General features: G+C 41.7%; 1 protein-coding gene across 2 annotated transcripts in view; it reads right to left on the reverse strand.

Moving 5' to 3' along the window:
- Positions 1–4,984: 4,984 nt before the first annotated feature.
- Positions 4,985–18,635, reverse strand: part of IMMP2L (inner mitochondrial membrane peptidase subunit 2) — a 448,622-nt gene continuing 434,971 nt past the window's right edge. For both annotated transcript variants that reach the window (XM_033163446.1, XM_033163445.1), the window contains exon 6: positions 4,985–5,214. In XM_033163446.1, coding sequence (XP_033019337.1) covers positions 5,095–5,214 — 120 coding nt within the window. In that variant the 3' untranslated portion in view covers positions 4,985–5,094. The remainder of the gene's footprint in view (positions 5,215–18,635) is intronic.

Raw genomic sequence — 18,635 nt, forward strand, 5'->3', positions numbered from 1 at the left:
AATGCCCACAGATAAAACACAAATACTTAAAATAAAAGGGCTTCAGATTTCTCATAGTTAAAAATGACTTGCTAATATCTAACGTTCTGTGAATACCTGGTGTGAAAATGAGAAACAGAATTGACACTGGGAAGGGGGTATTCTACTGGTGGGAGCCACTACCCAAGTCCCTTTTGCATGTCACCATATAACCAGCATCTCCTGGCAACAGAAAGCTAAGAAAGGCATCTGCTGGTCATGGAGAGAAACACGTTTATATTGAGGGATTTAATTTAAAAACAACAACTACGGGCAGTGCTATTTTTCTAGAAGGAGAGGCGCCAGAACTCACTGTTAACAACTCCTCCATTCTCTTAGAATTGCAATGGCATCTACCTGAGAGGTGCTGGAACCGAGTTCAGGCGAGTTCTGGCTGGGGGAAAAGCCCTGACAACAGGTATCCTTGTATCATCATTATTTTTTAAGACATGGACATCATAAGAGACTGTAACACAGAAGCCATGTAATCAACTCTGGTTACCAAGCCCTTGCTCTGGTTAATTATTTGTTAATAAGCATGTGATTATATTAGCCCCATTTGCTACAGCATTACCCTGGGAACCTACCCTCAGTCTTTGTTCATTAAGAAAACCTAATGTCAAAAGGGGGGGGGAGCTGCATTTATAAATATCTTCTAGAAGACTGAGAGCAACTGAAAACAAAACAGTGAAGCTGTCTTACAATCATGGCTAACTATCAACATTCCAGGAGGAAATAATTTGAGCAGGAATACGGTATCACCTTTATACCAATGGCCCGGTGATTAGCCTACATTTCAATGCTTGGATAGAAATGCTCTTCCAAAGTATATCAAAACATGAATATTTATGCATTTACTTATTACATTTATCACCCACCCTTTATCATGCAGGTTCCCTCAGAATAGTGTGAGAGCATTTAGAAAATGGCTAGATGGAAAATTTGAGCTCTGTTTCTACAACTTTTCACACCAACCTATGGCGTGAGGGCACCATCCTATATCACCTTTGTTATCATTGCTGCAGCAGAATATTGCACACATATTTGTGTGCATAAAGCTGTTCTGAGGCAGCAACACATGCTGGAAGGAACATTCCGGATGCTCTATGTGTCAGCAGTGCCTACTTTGAAGTGCACATCTAACAGAGGATCTTCCAGAACAGCCTTCCCCAACCTATTGCCCTCCCCATGTGTGGGACTGTAATTCCCATCAGTCCCTGTGAGATAGGAGTTATGGTCAAAAACATCTGAAGGGCGCCAGATTAAGAAAGCCTGTTACAGGGGGAAACTTGAATTTTCTGTATATAAGAAGGCACATAATATTGTGGTGGACTTGGACAAACTGGGAGTGACTAAGATACTAAGGGTCCTCCCTCAGAATTTCACAGCCTAATCTACTTAAGCAAACTCCACAAACTGTTGCCAGAACCACGCATATTACAGCCTGGAAACACAAATATGGGCAATCGGGGCCCACTGTGGCTGACACGACTTCTTAAACTCTGTGGTGAGACTTGAAATAATGCCTGCCTAACCGCTATATGGTCTACAGAGAAGGCAAACATGAGGTGGACACCTTTATACTCACACCTGAAATTGTGCGGAGCTGCAGCTGAAAATAAATCCTATATGGAATGTTTACACTATAATTTTTTTATTTATCGTTAGTAACAAACAGCCTTCAGGGTGCCAATTTACGAATAATTTACAAGCAGCTATCGAGGCTTCTATCCTTCTGACTGTCTCGTGGATCAGGACAGTATCATTTTCAGATTTCCTTCATTTTAAGTCTTTTCCGTGTACTAGCCCAGTCACCGCCCACTAAATGAAGGGAACCCTTCATTTTCTAGCATCTCAATCTACTAACTGCTTCCAGCAACACATAACTGCAGACTTATACAGAAGCATTAAAGTAAATTATGCTAGGGCATGTATTTTTTCCTCAAATATTTATTATACTTTTTTCAGAAACAAGCAAACAAAAAAATCCTCTGAACTTGCCATAAAACATATGTAAATAAAGCCTTTTTTACTGCTTATGGCAACCATTTTGTGCTGGCACCTACAGCACTTTAATTGACACCTCTTCTTTTACTTTATAACCAAAGAAAGCAATGTACACGGCTTTTGATTTCTACATTGAAACATGGCATTTGAAATTATTTAGTTATCAACTATAACACACACACACACACACACACCTTCTCCTTTTTGTTCTGCTCAGAGTTTGGGCCATTTCTGGTTGAGTGTTTTCTCTGGGGTCCTTCTCTCGAGACAGACAGGGGCTAACAACAATCACATTTTGAGAATAATTTGTAACCAATATATCTATTGATTGTATTGGCTACAACTTGCTGCTAACTTCAGCGAGTCTTACCGGCATTATAGATTACGTACGCTGGGAAAATCCGGTACATTAGAAATGATGATCTCCTAGGACTATTGTTTCCCTAGTGTTGGTTTGACTGCTGCCCGTGGTAGCATAAAGACTGAGACCATGGGAATCTTTTTACATCCACCTTTCCACCCATAGTACAGAAAAGAGGGATGTAACAGGAAAGCCTTGGTTGAATGCCCAGAGGACGAAATGCCATTTAAAAGGTAAATGCTGAATGCTGGCTAGAGTGAGTGTCATTGACTGGTCACTCTTTTTATGCCCTTCTGCTCCTCTGTATGATTCCTTTCAGTATAATGGCACATAGCTGTAGCACAGACTCCAAAGAATGTTTTGTTAATAGCACAGCTAGGAGTTCAGGTTTGGGTCAGATATTTAAGAATGAATTCTGAGGATCTGTGTATGAAAAGGGTAGTGAAGGACTAAAACTTAAAAGCAATTATTCAACCGTGCCCTCAGTGACCCAAATATGGCTGCTTTTCTTGGATGACCCTAGGAGCTAACCACAGAACAAATGAACTGTATTGGCCAAAGTCAGTTTCAAACCCACAGTATTTTGCACAGGATTTCAATGGCAACAAGTTTGGGTTCTCAGTGTTAAAGTCGTCATTCATTGCCTATTGAGCTGAGATAGTCAAAGGAAAGTTGTTTCCTAGGTGCTGTGCATTGAAAATCTTCAATTAGGAGTTTTAAATTACACAATGGTCATGATGGGTTTGTATGACGTAAACTATGTGTGCAGCTATTGAATGCTACAAGAAAATATGTCGTACATGCATTCAGATTTCAAAACTCTATTAGCACTTGATGGACCAATAGCTACTGAAGTAGATTTTAAATAAATTGATCATTATCAGTTCAATCTACAGTACATAAATTTCAGATCAACGTGATCCCTGCCAGGACAACTTGGTATCAGAGACAACTGTAGACTCAGCACAGAAAAAATGGTGTATTCACAGCTGAAGTGTCCTGACTAAAGCAACAATACTCTGAACAATTGTCCCAAATCAATGAACCAACAATATGACATGAATAAAGAGAAAGATGTTCAACAATCCTCTAAAAGAGAAATGGCCTAAAACAGTACAAAAAAAGTCACCACACTGAATAGTTTTAATGTTTCATTGATTCCTGCATTTATTTGGTCATTTTAATTTTTGCAAGCCACCCTGAGAATTACAGCTGCAAGAGAAAGGTGAGGCAGCAATAATCTTACTAAATAAAGAGGATGTAATCTGAACCTCATTGAAAAATAATAAACTGGTCCACACTTTACGGGTGCAGTTAGAAGTCAGCATGTAAATGTGCATACTAATAATTTGAAAAATGCTAACTTTACCTAACTTACATAGGGTTGTATCAACTAAGTTTTACTCAGGGTAAACCCACTGGAATTAATTTACTTAAGTTTGTCATGTCCGTGAATTTCAATGGATGTACTCAGAGTATGAGTAACACTGAATACAACCCACATATGTTTGGTTGCAAACACAGTCATACTCAAGAGTAGAGCCAATGAAATCAATCCAAGCCTGGATTCAACCATACCTTTTGAGAATAAGGTTGCAAACTTACATACCCTTACCTGTGAGTAAATCTCATTGAACTCTGTTGGGCTAACTTGTGAGAAGGCATGTGCAGGGTTGCACAGCAAAAGTTCCAAACATGCCATGCTACTTTTCAGTTAGGCAAATATATCTGCAGAAATAATGATGATTTTACGTAAATCAAATACAGAAATGATGTATAACAGTAAATGTCAGCTGTGAATGAAAACCATTCAATCCTCCTTCATTTATAATATTGTAGTGTGAAGTTTTGCTATATGTAGCAGAAAAAGTATTTATAGAATTAAAGAAGTTCTTCATACACTCTCAGAGAAATGGAGCAATTATTATCAATTGTGATTATACTTAACTGCTGATTAAAGTGACTGTTACAGTATGGCTGGAATGTATTTCAATTTAGAATGTATTTATTCTATCAGCAACTGGATATATCGGAAGTATTTATATGAAACATTAATGCTAAACAAAAGCATGTTCCATTTAATCATGAAATCAATAACACACAAAGAAGGAAAAACATTTCATGAAAAATGCATTTTGTTTTATTTATTTTTATGGCAGATTGTATAACAGGCTTTTTTGGGACTAGAAATGCTATTCATTCAATACAAACAACTCTTCTGCAATCCAAAATGTTAAAATGATTTATTCTGTCTTGGCAGTAACAATGAACTATATGATTGACTTCATGTTTTCACAATCCATATTCATTTTAAGATCTGGCACCATGCCCCCACCCCCACAAAAAAATCAAATCTCCTGGAAAATAAAATATGGAATGGGGGGGGGGGGAGAGAGAGAGACACATTTCACATCTACAGTGGTACTGGGATAGATGAAACATTTCAGCTGACAGTAAGCTGAAATTTCAAATCAAGACACAATTGATTCAGAACAAAGGATACACCATTTCATGTGATTAAATTAAATCTGTTTGGATTTACAGACATGCGTGTATATATATATATATATATATATATATATATATATATACGCATGTCTGTAAAGCCAAACTCTGCACATTCGGCAGTTCCGTTATTGGCTGTTCTTGCCCCTTTCCTACAGTTAATTCGAGAGTCAATAACTTGTTTCCCACCAGATATGCAACGGTCATTCCTCCTCATCCTGGAGAAGCTGGCGTTCCGGAGGAAGCTTGGGCTGCAACTTCTGCCAGCGCTCTGGAGGCCAGAGTATATGGGTTGCGCGAGCGTGTAGAAGTCCAAGAGAGACCTGGAAAAGGCAATCAAAACACAGGTGTAATAATATGCAAGAAGCTATAGCTTAGGGAGAGGAGGGCTTACGGCATTTCATAAACGTGTCGAGCAAGTTATACCAACTGAGAAAGAGGACTGGATTTGTAGCTGGGATTAAATCCCCCTTAAGTGGCGAATTCATTTCGGGCAAGCCTTCTGTCTAAAATGCAGAGACACTTCTTAAACAGGACTGATGCTGGGGAATTGTGATGATGATAAAGAAAGCGAAATGGGAATAAAAAACCAAACTATATAAAATTTTAACAGCTTGTCCCATATAAAAATTGACAACTTAAATAAAGAACCATAAAAGGTTACAACTTGCAACAGTTCCTTCTAAAGACTCGTTGAAGACAGAGCCCTTGATGCCCTGCAGACTACATACGGAACTGTTGAATGTACAGGCTGTCTCACTTTGTTCAACTGCGCAAGCAGCTTTTGTGATGGTTTGTTATGGGGGAGGATCACGATATCTGTACCTGCAGCAAAAGGCAGGACCTCCTGCTGTGCCAAAGCCTGTCCTTCAATTTTCTTGAAAGGCACACCAGAGGCAGCTTCATCTGCTCCTCGTACAGCTGTCCCCAAGCATAGCTTTCGATATGCTTACACCACTTGTTAGCTAACTAGGGAGAACATGCAGCAGAAATTTGATGTGTATATCTTATCTAAAATTTTCTGATTTTATCAGCAATTTTAATGTCTATTTTGTTTACAGGTTTTAGCAATTAAACTGTATTTAAGTCCTACTAAATAACAATAATGCTGTGGCAGAATATGGTGAAAAGAGTAATTAAGCATTTGTGTGTTCAGACCTTTTAACCTCACCCCAAATAAATTCAGACATGACTCAAATTTTGCTTTGGTTTTTGGCAGAATTTAGGCCACAACTTTATTTATTACAGCATGTGACTGGCTGCATAGGCTCTGGTTCGACTAGTTCCCTGCTCCGCAGGTAGCGCTGACCCAGGGTTCCAGCATAGGTCAGCCAAGGGTGAACACCTGGATAGCGGAAAGCCGGGGACATACTCTATCCGCCGTCCAAATGTCCCCCTGGACTCAGGCATGGGCACAACCCCCTCGCAGGAGTTGACCAAACCATTGAGTCCCTGGATTCCTTTAAGAGAATACCCTTCACATAGGGATGGCGAGAGCGTTCCCTCACCCCTATCACCTGAACCAGAGCCTATCCTCAACCTTACAAGTTGTGACGATTTGCTATGTGGCAGGCGAAACCCAAATGGCAACAGCCAATCAGCCAAGTGGGGGAAATTCCTGCCATGCCCCTGTTCCAACGACAGATGACACACGATGGCATAGCAAGGTCAAGCGCACAAGCCCTAAAAGTAGGGAGAGGTGGGCGGGTGTTCCGATGCACGCACCGAAAAGCGGAAGCTCAGGGTCACATGCATGGGCTTATGTAGGTCCCTTGATCCATTTTAGCCTGCGTCCCATTGGTCAGATTGAACCCAGCATTGAGGAACCTACCAATTGGGTGTTGTGGCTGTCAACCAAACCCACCCACAAGACAGGGATTTGGTTGCCAGGTCTCACAGCAATACGTGCCCTCTTTAAGGGAGGACCCGATATTCAGTATGAAGAAGCAACCTACATTTCTTACTTCAATGTATTTAGGAGTTTGCTCCTTTTTAATATATATATATATATATATATATATATATATATATATATACACACACACACACACACACACACACACACACACACACATATATATATACAGGACATCCAATGTTATTTGACATTTTAACTACCAGCTTGAGCTCACTGTAAGTTTCTGAGTCACTTTCATTTTAGGCTTTGGTTTTTCAATAATATAGATGGATAAACAAACAAACGTATGAAAAATAAAATACTATTGATCAATTAAAAACAGTAGCCTTTGTGAACAATGCATTGTTTCCAATACATAATGATTCACATTGTCAAAATATTGATAGGTTGGTTTACATCTATTCCACAATTGTTAATACAAAGTCCAGTGCTTCTGAAAACTTTCTATGAAAGCATTTCTTCCTTCCCACAGGTAAGCCACTATCTCATTCCACATCCTCCCTTTGCACTCTGCTCAAGGTCAATATGCACCAAACTAACAAGTCCACTACAACAAACTTTCCCATTTCATTAGTTTAAAAAGGAAACAAAAGGCAGCTTGACTCAGTTGCAATGGAAGAATATTCAGAAGTTCTATTCTCTAGAAAATATGAATCCATCAAGGGGAAATTAAAACTCTACTTTAAATATCCAGGAGATTCAGACTGGGCTTGCATGAGTCAGCAACACAGCTCTCCAGATGCCCAAGGCTAAACCTTCTTCCTAAGCCATCCCAGGCTACACCCACCAATGACCCACTCTCTTCAAGTGTTTTTGCCTGGCTGGAACGTGCTCTGCCTGGCTGTGATAATGCCTCCTGCTCAAAGCTGGTTCACCAATGAGGCAATGTGAAGCACCCGCCTCAGACATTAAAAAGCATAGCTGTCAACTTTTCCCCCTTTATAAGGGAAATTCCCTTATTCCGAATAGGAATCCTCGCAAGAAAAGGGAAAATTGTTTAGAAGCGCAAGAGGTGGCGCCCTGCTTGCCCTACTACTGCGGCCGCCAAAATGCGAGGGGCTGCTGTTCCAAAGTGCGGCCTTGCCACTCATCTTCCTCACCCCTGGGACTGAGAAGACACATGGCAACACTTTGTGGAGCACTCTGGCTCTTGCTGGGTTTGGGTAGGAGGCATTATTGAGATTGCAGAAGTGAGGGGTGGGGGCCACGGCAGGTAGGGTAGGGAAAAGCACAGTCCCATTTTGCCTCAGGTGGCAAAACAGGATAGGCCAATCCTGCTTTTGCTTGCCTGCATGGATGTGTGTGTGTCTAAATGTGGAATGCCTGTCGTGTTTTGTTTTGTTTTTAAAAAGAGTCACACCCCTTGCTCTGCTGGAAAAGATTCCCCACCTCTGATCTCAAGGGCTTAGAATGCCCGTGTGGCCCACAGCGAATCAGAACAAAATCAATAATGCCTGATAAGCAAAAACAAAACAATTCCAAAAGCACAAAAATGTCTTTAAAAAGACAAGCGGCAACCAACACATTTAAACTATCAGTGTTTTAAAAGAACATAAAGAGTGATTTTAAAAATGGGAGGATAAAAACATCTTTGAATGGCACCTCAAAAAATGACAAAGTGGGCATCTGGTCTGCTTCTCTGAGGAGGCGGCATCATGAAGGCATCACTGCAACTGAAAATACCCTCTTCCCTTCTCTTCCTGCTTTGTGTCTGAAAGTGGGGGTCCACTATCCAAGTGTTTGGGTGAACAGGAAGCATGCATATAAACCTAATATCTTGCCTGTGCCCCAGTGTCACTAGGCTCCCAATTGCTGGGAGGCTTCTAATCAGAGCCTTGTGAACACGGTTAGAACCTCCCTTCAGAACTCAACATTCAACAAACAGAGGGAGGAAATGGAACCAGTGGTTGTGGTGGTATTGGGGACAGGGCCCGATGCATGATCCTGGCCTCTGGTTTAAGTGGCTTCCAGGAGAGTACTTGAATGCCCAGGACAGCAAACCCAAAGGTGTCCTCTTCATAAAGCAAACAAAACCTGAGAAATATTAAGAGTTCTCGTCCATAACCTTCCCATCACTTTTTCTTTTCTGACATAGAAAAGTTAAAAGCTAATGCGGCACCATTTGCTGGTGAGAGGACTATTATCGGCAAATTTTCTCTTCATTTCCCACAGGGGATGCATATGTTACATAGCTTATTATGCCATAGTCAGAACTCATTCCAATCAAATTATGTGGGAGATGAAAGTATTTTATCCTTGTGATTCTATCCTTTTTGCATGTGCCTGTTACATGGCACTCTCTGGGCTGCATTGCCTGGGAATACTTTTCCTTGGCACCACAAGCCTTGCCTAAGAAACTTCCAATTCTAACTGATCCTATATTTAGCTTCTAAATGACAGTCTAAATATTGGGTTTAGCAAGACTTCACTAACTACCTGAAGTGTGATTCTTCGCAAATGGGTTTTATTTTTTTATAGATTTAAAGAATTCACAGTGCACTGGGGCATCGCCTGCCTCCACGAAGGCTAAGCAGCTCATAAATACAATGGCCACGAACTAGAACTGCTTCCAAACGCTGAACAAAAGAGCCCTGCCAAAGCAAACTCAAACTGCCAGCAGGTTTTCTGTTCGTGGAGGTGGAACCATGTTTTACACACCAGGCTGTGCACTAGGCACTGCAAGAATTACACACTCGCCCATCACCCTTTGGATGGATTGTGATCAAAATGGTATCCAATAGGGGAACTGTATCGGGAGGTTTTGAATGTTTGACGTTTTATTATGTTTTTGTATTCTGCTGGAAGCCACCCAGAGTGGCTGGGGAAACCCAGCCAGATGGGTGGGGTATGTATGTATGTATGTATGTATGTATGTATGTATGTATGTATGTATAAATAAATAAATAAATAATTCTGTATGCATCACACAACACAATGAAGGTAGAGGGTCCCAGGTTCAATCCTTGGCAGTTTCAGATACAGCTGGGGGAAAACCCTGTTGGGAACTCTGACATCAGTGCAGGCAGTACAGAGCTCGATGGACCCATGATCTGATTCAGCACAAGGCAGCTTCCTATGCACCACCATGAGATCACACGTAACACTGCTGAAATGTCATGTTTCTTTCGTGGTCAAAGCCTCATAATCACTGAACTGGGGGGGTAGGGAAGTGTCAGTACACTATTACATATGTAATGAGAACCTGTGTTTTCAATTCCCAAAGCTACACACACACACACACACACACACACACACACACACACTGCAAATAAAGCACTAGGTTTATTAACAGGGTTTCATCTGGTCTTCTGTCATGAGTCGGAGTCAGGAGTAGGTTAGCAATAAAAAAACAACAGCAGTGTCAGTGAACTCTTTACTCGAAGAAACCGAAACTGTGCAGGCCTAGTGATCACAGCAACTTTTCCCAGTACGTCTTGCCCCAATGACACAATTGCAAGGACTGAAGGTCCCCACCCTCCCACCACTTTCTAAGGCACAGCAGACTAAGGCTCTATTGTCTTGTGTCTCTTTGCTCCGCCCTCAATTTCTCTGCATGTTCTGGGAGACTGGGGGGGGGGAGAGTTGGTCACAGCAAGAGGGGGAGACTCCCTGGATTCTTCAGCAGCATGCCTCATCTCCATCTCTTGCCCCCCGCTCTCCTGCCTGATTCTGGACTGCTCTCTGCCCTAGCCTCTTCCTGCTCACTTAAACCTGTTGCCTCTTCAGCTTCCGACACCTCGTCCTCCCATTCTTCTTCCTGTGGGCACTCATTGTCATCTCACCACCAAGCCCCTGTCTCTGAACCTTCTTGTCCTGGGAGTTCCCTTGGGGGTTCTTCAGGTGGTGTCTCCCACCACTCCTCTGAATCCAGCTATGACATCTTCTGACCAACTGGCCAGGCACCAAATGAATTAGAAATTGGTCAGCATTTTGGCAGGCAACACCAATAAGCAATAGCTCTGCACTGCTCATAACATAAAGCCAGCCAGCACTTCGACCGGAATAGGTTGCATAGTTATGTTTGGATATTAACTACTGTGCCACAATCCCTTTCCACTGCCACATACAAGTAAGTTTGGGAAAAGGAGATAGTGAGGAAAGCATCTGTCTGGCTGCTGCTGGACCCAATTCAGGGCCTAGGCAGTATTCCTGAAAATCTGGAGGACCAGCAAAACAATTTTGTTCTAAAGAATTATTCATGATTGAGGCAGGAGGTGGTCCTTCAATCACTGCTTCTGATTGCTCAGCTGAACAGAAAATGTGAAGGCTAGTTCTTGGAATACCTTGAAAATATAGATGGATAGAAATATTTATATTCTACCCTTTAACCTGAGGTTTCCCATGGTGGTAATTAGGCAGCATGTATCCCGAGGGATTGGAAAAGGGTTAGATGTAGCATTTGGATTGCGTTCCTACAACATTTTATGACAGCCTGAGGTAACCATCAGGTGTATCCCGTATCACCTTTGTTACTACCACTGCAGCAGAATTTTACACACATCTTTGTGTGCATAAAAATATTCTGCTGCAGTAAAAAAATATAAAAAGGCCAGAAAGTACATTTAAATTGTTCCCTAGAACTCTTAACTTTTCCTTATGGGTTTGGATGCAACACCAGACATCCCTGAGCAGTTGCTGAGGCCCCTGAACTTTGGGGAGGCCCAACACTGACACCTACCCTGAGCCTTCCTTTAAAATAAAATAAAAAATCCAGTCCCACTGCTCACACTGAACACACACTAAAATGTTGATGAATTTCCATGGGGACTTAAAGCTGAACTTAAGATGGGGAAAATGAGAACTAGAAAAAATGAAAGGGACATATTTGCTAATCCTTACTGTAGCATCAACTCTGGGGCACTAGCGGTTTAAATGCCAGCTGGACCCAACCACCCAGTGTTGCTCAAAGTCCTACTGCAACCTGCAGCAACAGGTAAGCCTGCCAGGCCCACAAACAGAGGAGGAAGGTCCACCCAAAGGCATTTTGCCCAGGATACCCCTAAAACTTGGAGCCAACACAATCTCTATAAATTCACCTGAACTCCAAAAGAAAGAAAAATAGCATGACAAAAAATTCCTAGTAAGAAAAAGGCAAAATCCTTTCAATTAGAATATGAAATGCCATTTTCAAAAGGTCACAAATAACTTAAGTTTCAGGATTTCTTATGGATGTTAACGTACCTGAACTAACTTAAAGCCTGGAGTGCAGACATTGCGTACCCCAATTAAGAGGTCATGCTTTAAAAGCATAAGCTTTTACATATGCTTTTAGATCAGAGGTCCCTGGCAGCTGTGTGCAATTTCTTTAAAACAGTCTGAGCATGCGAGGACAATTTTCTCATAAAATGGCTACATTTACTCAAGGCTGTATTTTCCCATCACTCTGAGGCCCTTCAGAATTAATCTTGGGCATAGTAGAGGCTTGGGTACCTTCAGCTATTTCCCGTTAAGGAGGATTTTTTATTTATTTTTAAGCAGGGAGTTCAGAATTTTATGCAAATAGACACCAACCACCCCCAAGGAATATCTCTAGCTAATTCTCATGATTTAATTTCCCAGGAATCATGTGTATGCACCAATTTCTCCTCTCTCTCTTCTACATAATCAAATCACTGGAGTTGAAGTGGCCTGTATCTAATTTAATATTTTGTAGCTTGATTAAACAGGTGCTGAATTACTTGAATATAATTTGGTTAGTTAACAATGCACACTATTGATACCAGATCACTTCTGTTGCTGGATTTATACACCAGTTCCCATGAAATGTTACACTTAAATTGGTATGGCAGATTTTGAGATGGGCTGCTTTCGTACTTCAAGTTGATAAACCTTCTGAACCTAAACATTTTCACTAGTGTGTATTCCTAAAATCCCAAATGATTCATATTTTGTGACACTATGCAAATGCAATGAATTTTATGCTCCATCTAAAACAAGCCTCCTCCTATTGCCCTGTTAATGAAGTTGAAAATATGATCTAATTTGTGTGTGTGTTAAAGAGGAGTCTGAAAGTATTTCCTGTTACACTTCCTGTTGGGTGCACTACTGTGACATATATAAGAAGCCCACTTCCTGTCTTTTATGAAGCTGTGTCTTTGACTGTGACTCAGCCATGTTCTAGGATATGTCGCAGTTGGAAATGAATGCAACTGTTCTGTTAAGACAGGGGAGGGACTCAGCTACACAGCTGCAAATAAAATGTTTTAAATGTGTTGTAAAGTGCAATATACAACTGTGACACTAGATGGCGACAGTGAGCTATGCAAATTTCAACATATTTTTCAGAACACTTTTTTTAAAAAAAGAATTTTCACAGCATTTTTTAATATGTGTGTACATTCCACCAGGGTTGAAGAACCTGTGACATTTCAGGCGCTGGTACACTCTAACTCCTACCAGCCCCAGTCAGTATGGTCAATTGTAGCGATGCTGGGAGTTGCAGTCTATCAGTGGCTGCAAGCAATTATGTCAGTGTTCTATCTCCACTGTCTGGGGCAGTACACCTCTCAATGACAGCTACTTAGAATCATAAGTGGGGAGAATCCTGTTGTGTGCCAGATCCTGCCTTCGGGGATCCTGTAGGAATCTGTGAGAATACGATGCTGGACTAGATAGGGCATTGGTCTGATACAGCAGGCTCTTTTGTTCTTAGTCCAGCAAGATCTGGAGGTTCAGAGATACTCACCCCACTTCATACTTTCTGGGAGCTGACCTACATGAATAGTGTGCAAAAGGCAATGGGATTATTAAACTAGGGATTTCTTTTCTTTCTTTTCTTAAAAATTAATGGAAATTCAGCCCAGTGTAAAAAATACACTGCTGCATAATTAAGAGCAACGTAAACACAATGCCAAAATGGGAACACTTAGCTAGCACTCTGCCTACAGAACTAACAAAATGTACTGCAGATGGGGAAAAAAAACCCTGCTGGGTCAAATTAGATTGCTTGTCTTTAAGAAAGGCTATTACAATGCATTGTGATATTCAGCTGTAGGTGTAGGTGTAAAACAATCTTATGGCAAATTATCTGCTTATATGGTTCTCTTCAAAAATAAGCCATAGTTCACTGGTAATAAACATGTTTGCTTTTTAGAATGTATTTGTAGAATGTTGCTGAAACTTAATACCAAGGGCATAAAAAGCATAAATTAGTGTTTTTTATATGCTCCTGAACCTACCTACTATTAGTAGAAGTTCTGAAAGCATGTCCTTAGGTGCAGTGGCAGAGAGCAGGTGGGGGCGGGGCCGGTGCACGTCCTGGGGGCGTGGCACATCACCTGCGGGGGCATGGCGCACAGCACGGGTGGGGGGCAGCCGCAATGGTACCCCACCGGGATCAGGCTGCCGGGGGCGGTGTGCTCCCCCCGCACTCCTCTGCCAGTGCTTAGGTGCGTTCATGAAAAATTACATTCTACGTATTTCTGATCTCAGGCTATAGGAATCTGGGAGAAAACTCAAATGTGGAGTCACCCCCCCCCCCAAGTCAGACTCAGTTTTCTTATTTAGGGACCAGGTCCATGTCCATTTTATTACTAGATCTAGATAAAAGTGTGACAAGTGAGTTTGTTATAAAGCCTTCTTGGGTGCTGACCACTCTCTCTTCCATAGCTACTTCTTTTGCTCAGGAGAAAGAACTTAATGTGTTCCATATGATTAGCCTCCACTCATCCAACATAAAATCTGGTCCAGATATAACTCAGAGTAAATGGATAAATTTCCAGAATATCCAGAAACTTAATCTGGACTATAGGTTCTTCTTAGGCTGCTTTGTGCTGGTGCAAAGTGATGACATCATCACTTACCCTAGGGTCTTGCAGGCTTGGGGAAATTATGTGGTTTAATTAATATAACCCTCCCAACTTCATCCATATCATGTTACCTACAATAAAAAAAAATCCTCCCAGTAGCACCTTAGAGACCAACTAAGTTTTTTTCTTGGTATGAGCTTTTGTGTGCATGCACACTTCTTCAGATACACTGAAACAGTGTGCATGCACACAAAAGCTCATACCAAGAAAAAACTTAGTTGGTCTCTAAGGTGCTACTGGAAGGAATTTTTTTTATTTTTTTATTTTGTTTTGACTATGGCAGACCTACCTGTAAATGTTACCTACAGGATATGCATGACCAGTGCAAGAATCTTTTTTCATATCCTGAAAAAGCAATTTAGAATAAGAAATCTTGTAGAATTTCATAGCTGTTCTGACAAAACCCAAAAGCAAATGTTATTATTACTATTATTCTGAAAACACAGAACATTTAAATTCATAAGCCACACTAGAATATACAAAGGTTTAACACAAGTTCACAAAATCAATAAATACTGTTTGATCTTATGTTCCAAAACTCCTTCTGATGGGGTGCTGGGGATGAAAAAAACAAACAAAAAACAAAACGTCCAAATATATGAGAAGCTTTACAACTTATCAAATACATTTAAAGAGTATCATTTTATCCTGCACCATATTGTTTGAATACATAAGAAAGATGGAGCATTTTACAACAAAGCTTCTATTCTCTTATCTGTCTTCTCTAGTTCTGATAATATTTCTGAGTTTCAGCATATACACTGCCTCCCAGACAGTTGCCAACCACTCTCTCAGTGTTGGAGGGTCCTTCTGTTTCCATTTATGAGTAATTACCATTCTGGCTGCTGTTAAAGGATGTATAATCATTTTGCTATCTTCTCAGAATACTTGAGTGCAACGTCTCAGATTCCGGATGTTGCTTAAATGTTCAGATTCCCTTGTTAGCAGCTTGACAGTGTCTCTGGCTTGGAAGAACTGAAAATAAGAGAGCTTTTGCACATCTGTTGACCTCATAATCTTATTGGAAGTTTTCACTAAAGCATTTCCCTTATTTGGTGACCCAAATTCCGCCACCCCCATAATTGAGTACTGCCTACTGCCAGAAAGAGAGAGAAGACAGACCTGGGAAACTGCCAAAGAGAAGGTGCCCTGATAAGTCACTGATATAGCACACTAAACAGCCATGGCTTCCCCCCAAAGAATTCTGGGAACTATCAATGGTAAAGGGTGGAGGGAACTGTTGCTCTGTGATGGGTCTCCAAACAACTCACTGAACCCTTAAAAACTACAGTTCCCAGGATTCTTTGGGAGAAGCCATCAGAGGCCATTTTAGGCCAGTGTGACCTGTGTGGCTATACTGGGTGCCATGCTGCACAACAATGCTGCAGAATGGAGTTTGAGAGGCAGAAAGGGCACTGCTGAATTTTAGAGGCCAAAGTCAGCCACTGAAATCATGACTATATAAAGAGATATAACACAGCTTTAAAGTATGGTGTTGTCTAGGGTTGCCATACATCCAGGATTCGGCCGTCGTAAACAGTGCCTGGGCGGAATTCACAGAAACGACTGGTAAAATCTGGACATATGGCAACCCATGGCAGAAGTGTAGATTCTGGCAAAATTCCTTAAAAATAACTCAAAAACTTTAAAAAATATTATTTTTGCAAAAAACAAAAACAAAAAAAACAACTCACCAACTTTGGGCTAAGTTCAACAACTTTCGCGTCTGGATTTCCACTTGTTGAAATTTGGCAACCCTAGTGTCAGGGTGTTCAGATGCAGGTCAGAACTCAAGACGCAGAGACAAGCAGAAAAGTTAGCTCCTTATTCTAGAAAACAGCATACCAGACAGCAATGCCTACCAACAGGACTGGCCCCCATGAAACACTTGCCAGGACTGAAGGTCTTTGCCTTCTACTTCCCATTAAGTCTTCTTCCAAGCTGGATGCCCCCCAAACAGCCTTAAATCATGTTGGGGAGGGGCCACCTGTGCTCTTTGTTCTGCAATGCTCTCTGTGACCTTGTAGACAAGGGGGGAGGAGAGCTAACTACAATGGGAAAGGCAAGCTTTGTGGGTCCTTCTGCAGCTTCTGGCCCTTCCTTCTCTGCTTCATGTCCTGAGTCTGCATTGCTTTCTGCATCTGGTTCTTCTCTCTCACTCTAGCCAGTTGCTTCTTCAGCCTCCAATCATTCCTTCCGCACCCTTCATCCTCTGACCTGTCCTCAGTGTCCTACCGCCACTCCTTGGGCGCTGAGGCTTCCCAAGGGTGTTGCTCAGCTAGAGCCTCCCACCACTCGACTTCATCCAGCCAGTCCCTGGCAGGTGGGGATGTGAGCAGAGTCACTTAGCTGCAAGAGCATTTGCATTTTTGAGCGACTCTTCCCTCGCATCTCTGCAGCCAGGTTGGCAGTGGCAGCAGAGCAACACAACTAGAATTAAGTTTGGGCATAGCAACAAACCTCAGTGAGCAAGCATCATTTTAGATTAAGGTTTGCTGATCCTAAGTAAACCAGCCAGTGAGCCTGGTCAGTTTCAGATCTCAGAAAAGCAACCACAAAACTGGGGAAACGCCACTGGCCGGGGGTCCAAAACATTATAATTGCCTGAAATAAAATTGCTTCCAGGCCAGATACATTTTGAGCCAATTCTTCACTGAAGGCACTTTTTAAACAGAAATTCTCATCAAATGCAAGGGAGACAGACCAAAGTGACCCCTGTGGTACAAACAAGCCAGAGCTAAGTGAAACAGGTCATTGTCTAGCACTATGTATCACATTCCATCTCTCTCTGACCTTGTGGACCTTTCTTTTTCTCCATTCTTACATTTCAGTTTTCTGTTCTCCTTCCCAAATTCTGAGACAAAGCCCTTAAATGGCACAAATGATACAGACCAAAAAAACAAAAACAGGCACCCTACCTAATTTATACATTTTCTGTTTCCAGAAATTGAGGTTGAGGTCAGTATGGATACTAAGGTTTTCAGTGCAGAATATCTGAGCTCTCACCTATCACAGGGCAGTGAAGAGATTTTTTTGCAGCAGAGATACTTGTATCTTCAAAAGAGCCTGATGTTTCATTAGTATTAGAGTAGCATCTCCAATTATAGAACAGACCTAAGGTTCATTCCATCAATTACATAGTGTTACTTTTGTGAGCAAGTCCTTAATTTTGTGCTTGAAAGCCTGCTTGCATTGGTGTTAGGAGTACGCAGATTATAGAGCAGAAAAAGTGTTACATAATGTACTTTTGCAGAGATTGTCAATTAGAGACAATCACTGAATCAGAGCCTCCCATTTCTGATTACACTGGAAATCAGGCATTAAGTATCACTGCAGACACAATTTCAGCCTCCCTCCAAGGATCTCATCTGTGGAGGGATAAAACAACCCCAGGTTTCAATATTTTTAGGTATGATTTTAAATTGACCACCTTCTAGTAAGGCTCAGGAAGGTCCATAATCATTTTATTTCCAGGCTTTATTCATATTAAAAAGGTAAAGGTAAAGGACCCCTGACAGTTCAGTCCAGTTGTGAACGACTCTGGGGTTGTGGCGCTCATCTCGCTTTACTGGCCGAGGGAGCCGACGCTTGTCCGCAGACAGTTTTTCAGGGTCATGTGGCCAGCATGACTAAGCTGCTTCTGGCGAAACCAGAGCAGCACACACAAACACCATTTACCTTCTACTTGCACTTTGACGTGCTTTCGAACTGCTAGGTGGGCAGGAGCTGGGACTGAGCAACGGGAGCTCACCCCATTGCGGGGATTCGAACCACCGACCTTCTGATTGGCAAGCACTAGGCTCAGTGGTTTAGACCACAGCGCCACCTGCATTCCAGGTATTATTTGTATTAGCTTTGCCTTATTGACAGTTTTCTTTACCAGGCTATTCCTGCTGGCAGATCTGTTTCTCACTCAAGCTATCCTGGCAGCCAGTAGCAAACAGTGGGGCAAATGTGTGATGTGGCTGCATTTGGGATGCAGGATCATTAAGGATCAGCATAGCATACTGTCTGAACA

The sequence above is a fragment of the Lacerta agilis genome, chromosome 10, assembly GCF_009819535.1.
Source record: "Lacerta agilis isolate rLacAgi1 chromosome 10, rLacAgi1.pri, whole genome shotgun sequence".
In the NCBI taxonomy this organism is placed as follows: Eukaryota; Metazoa; Chordata; class Lepidosauria; order Squamata; family Lacertidae; genus Lacerta; species Lacerta agilis.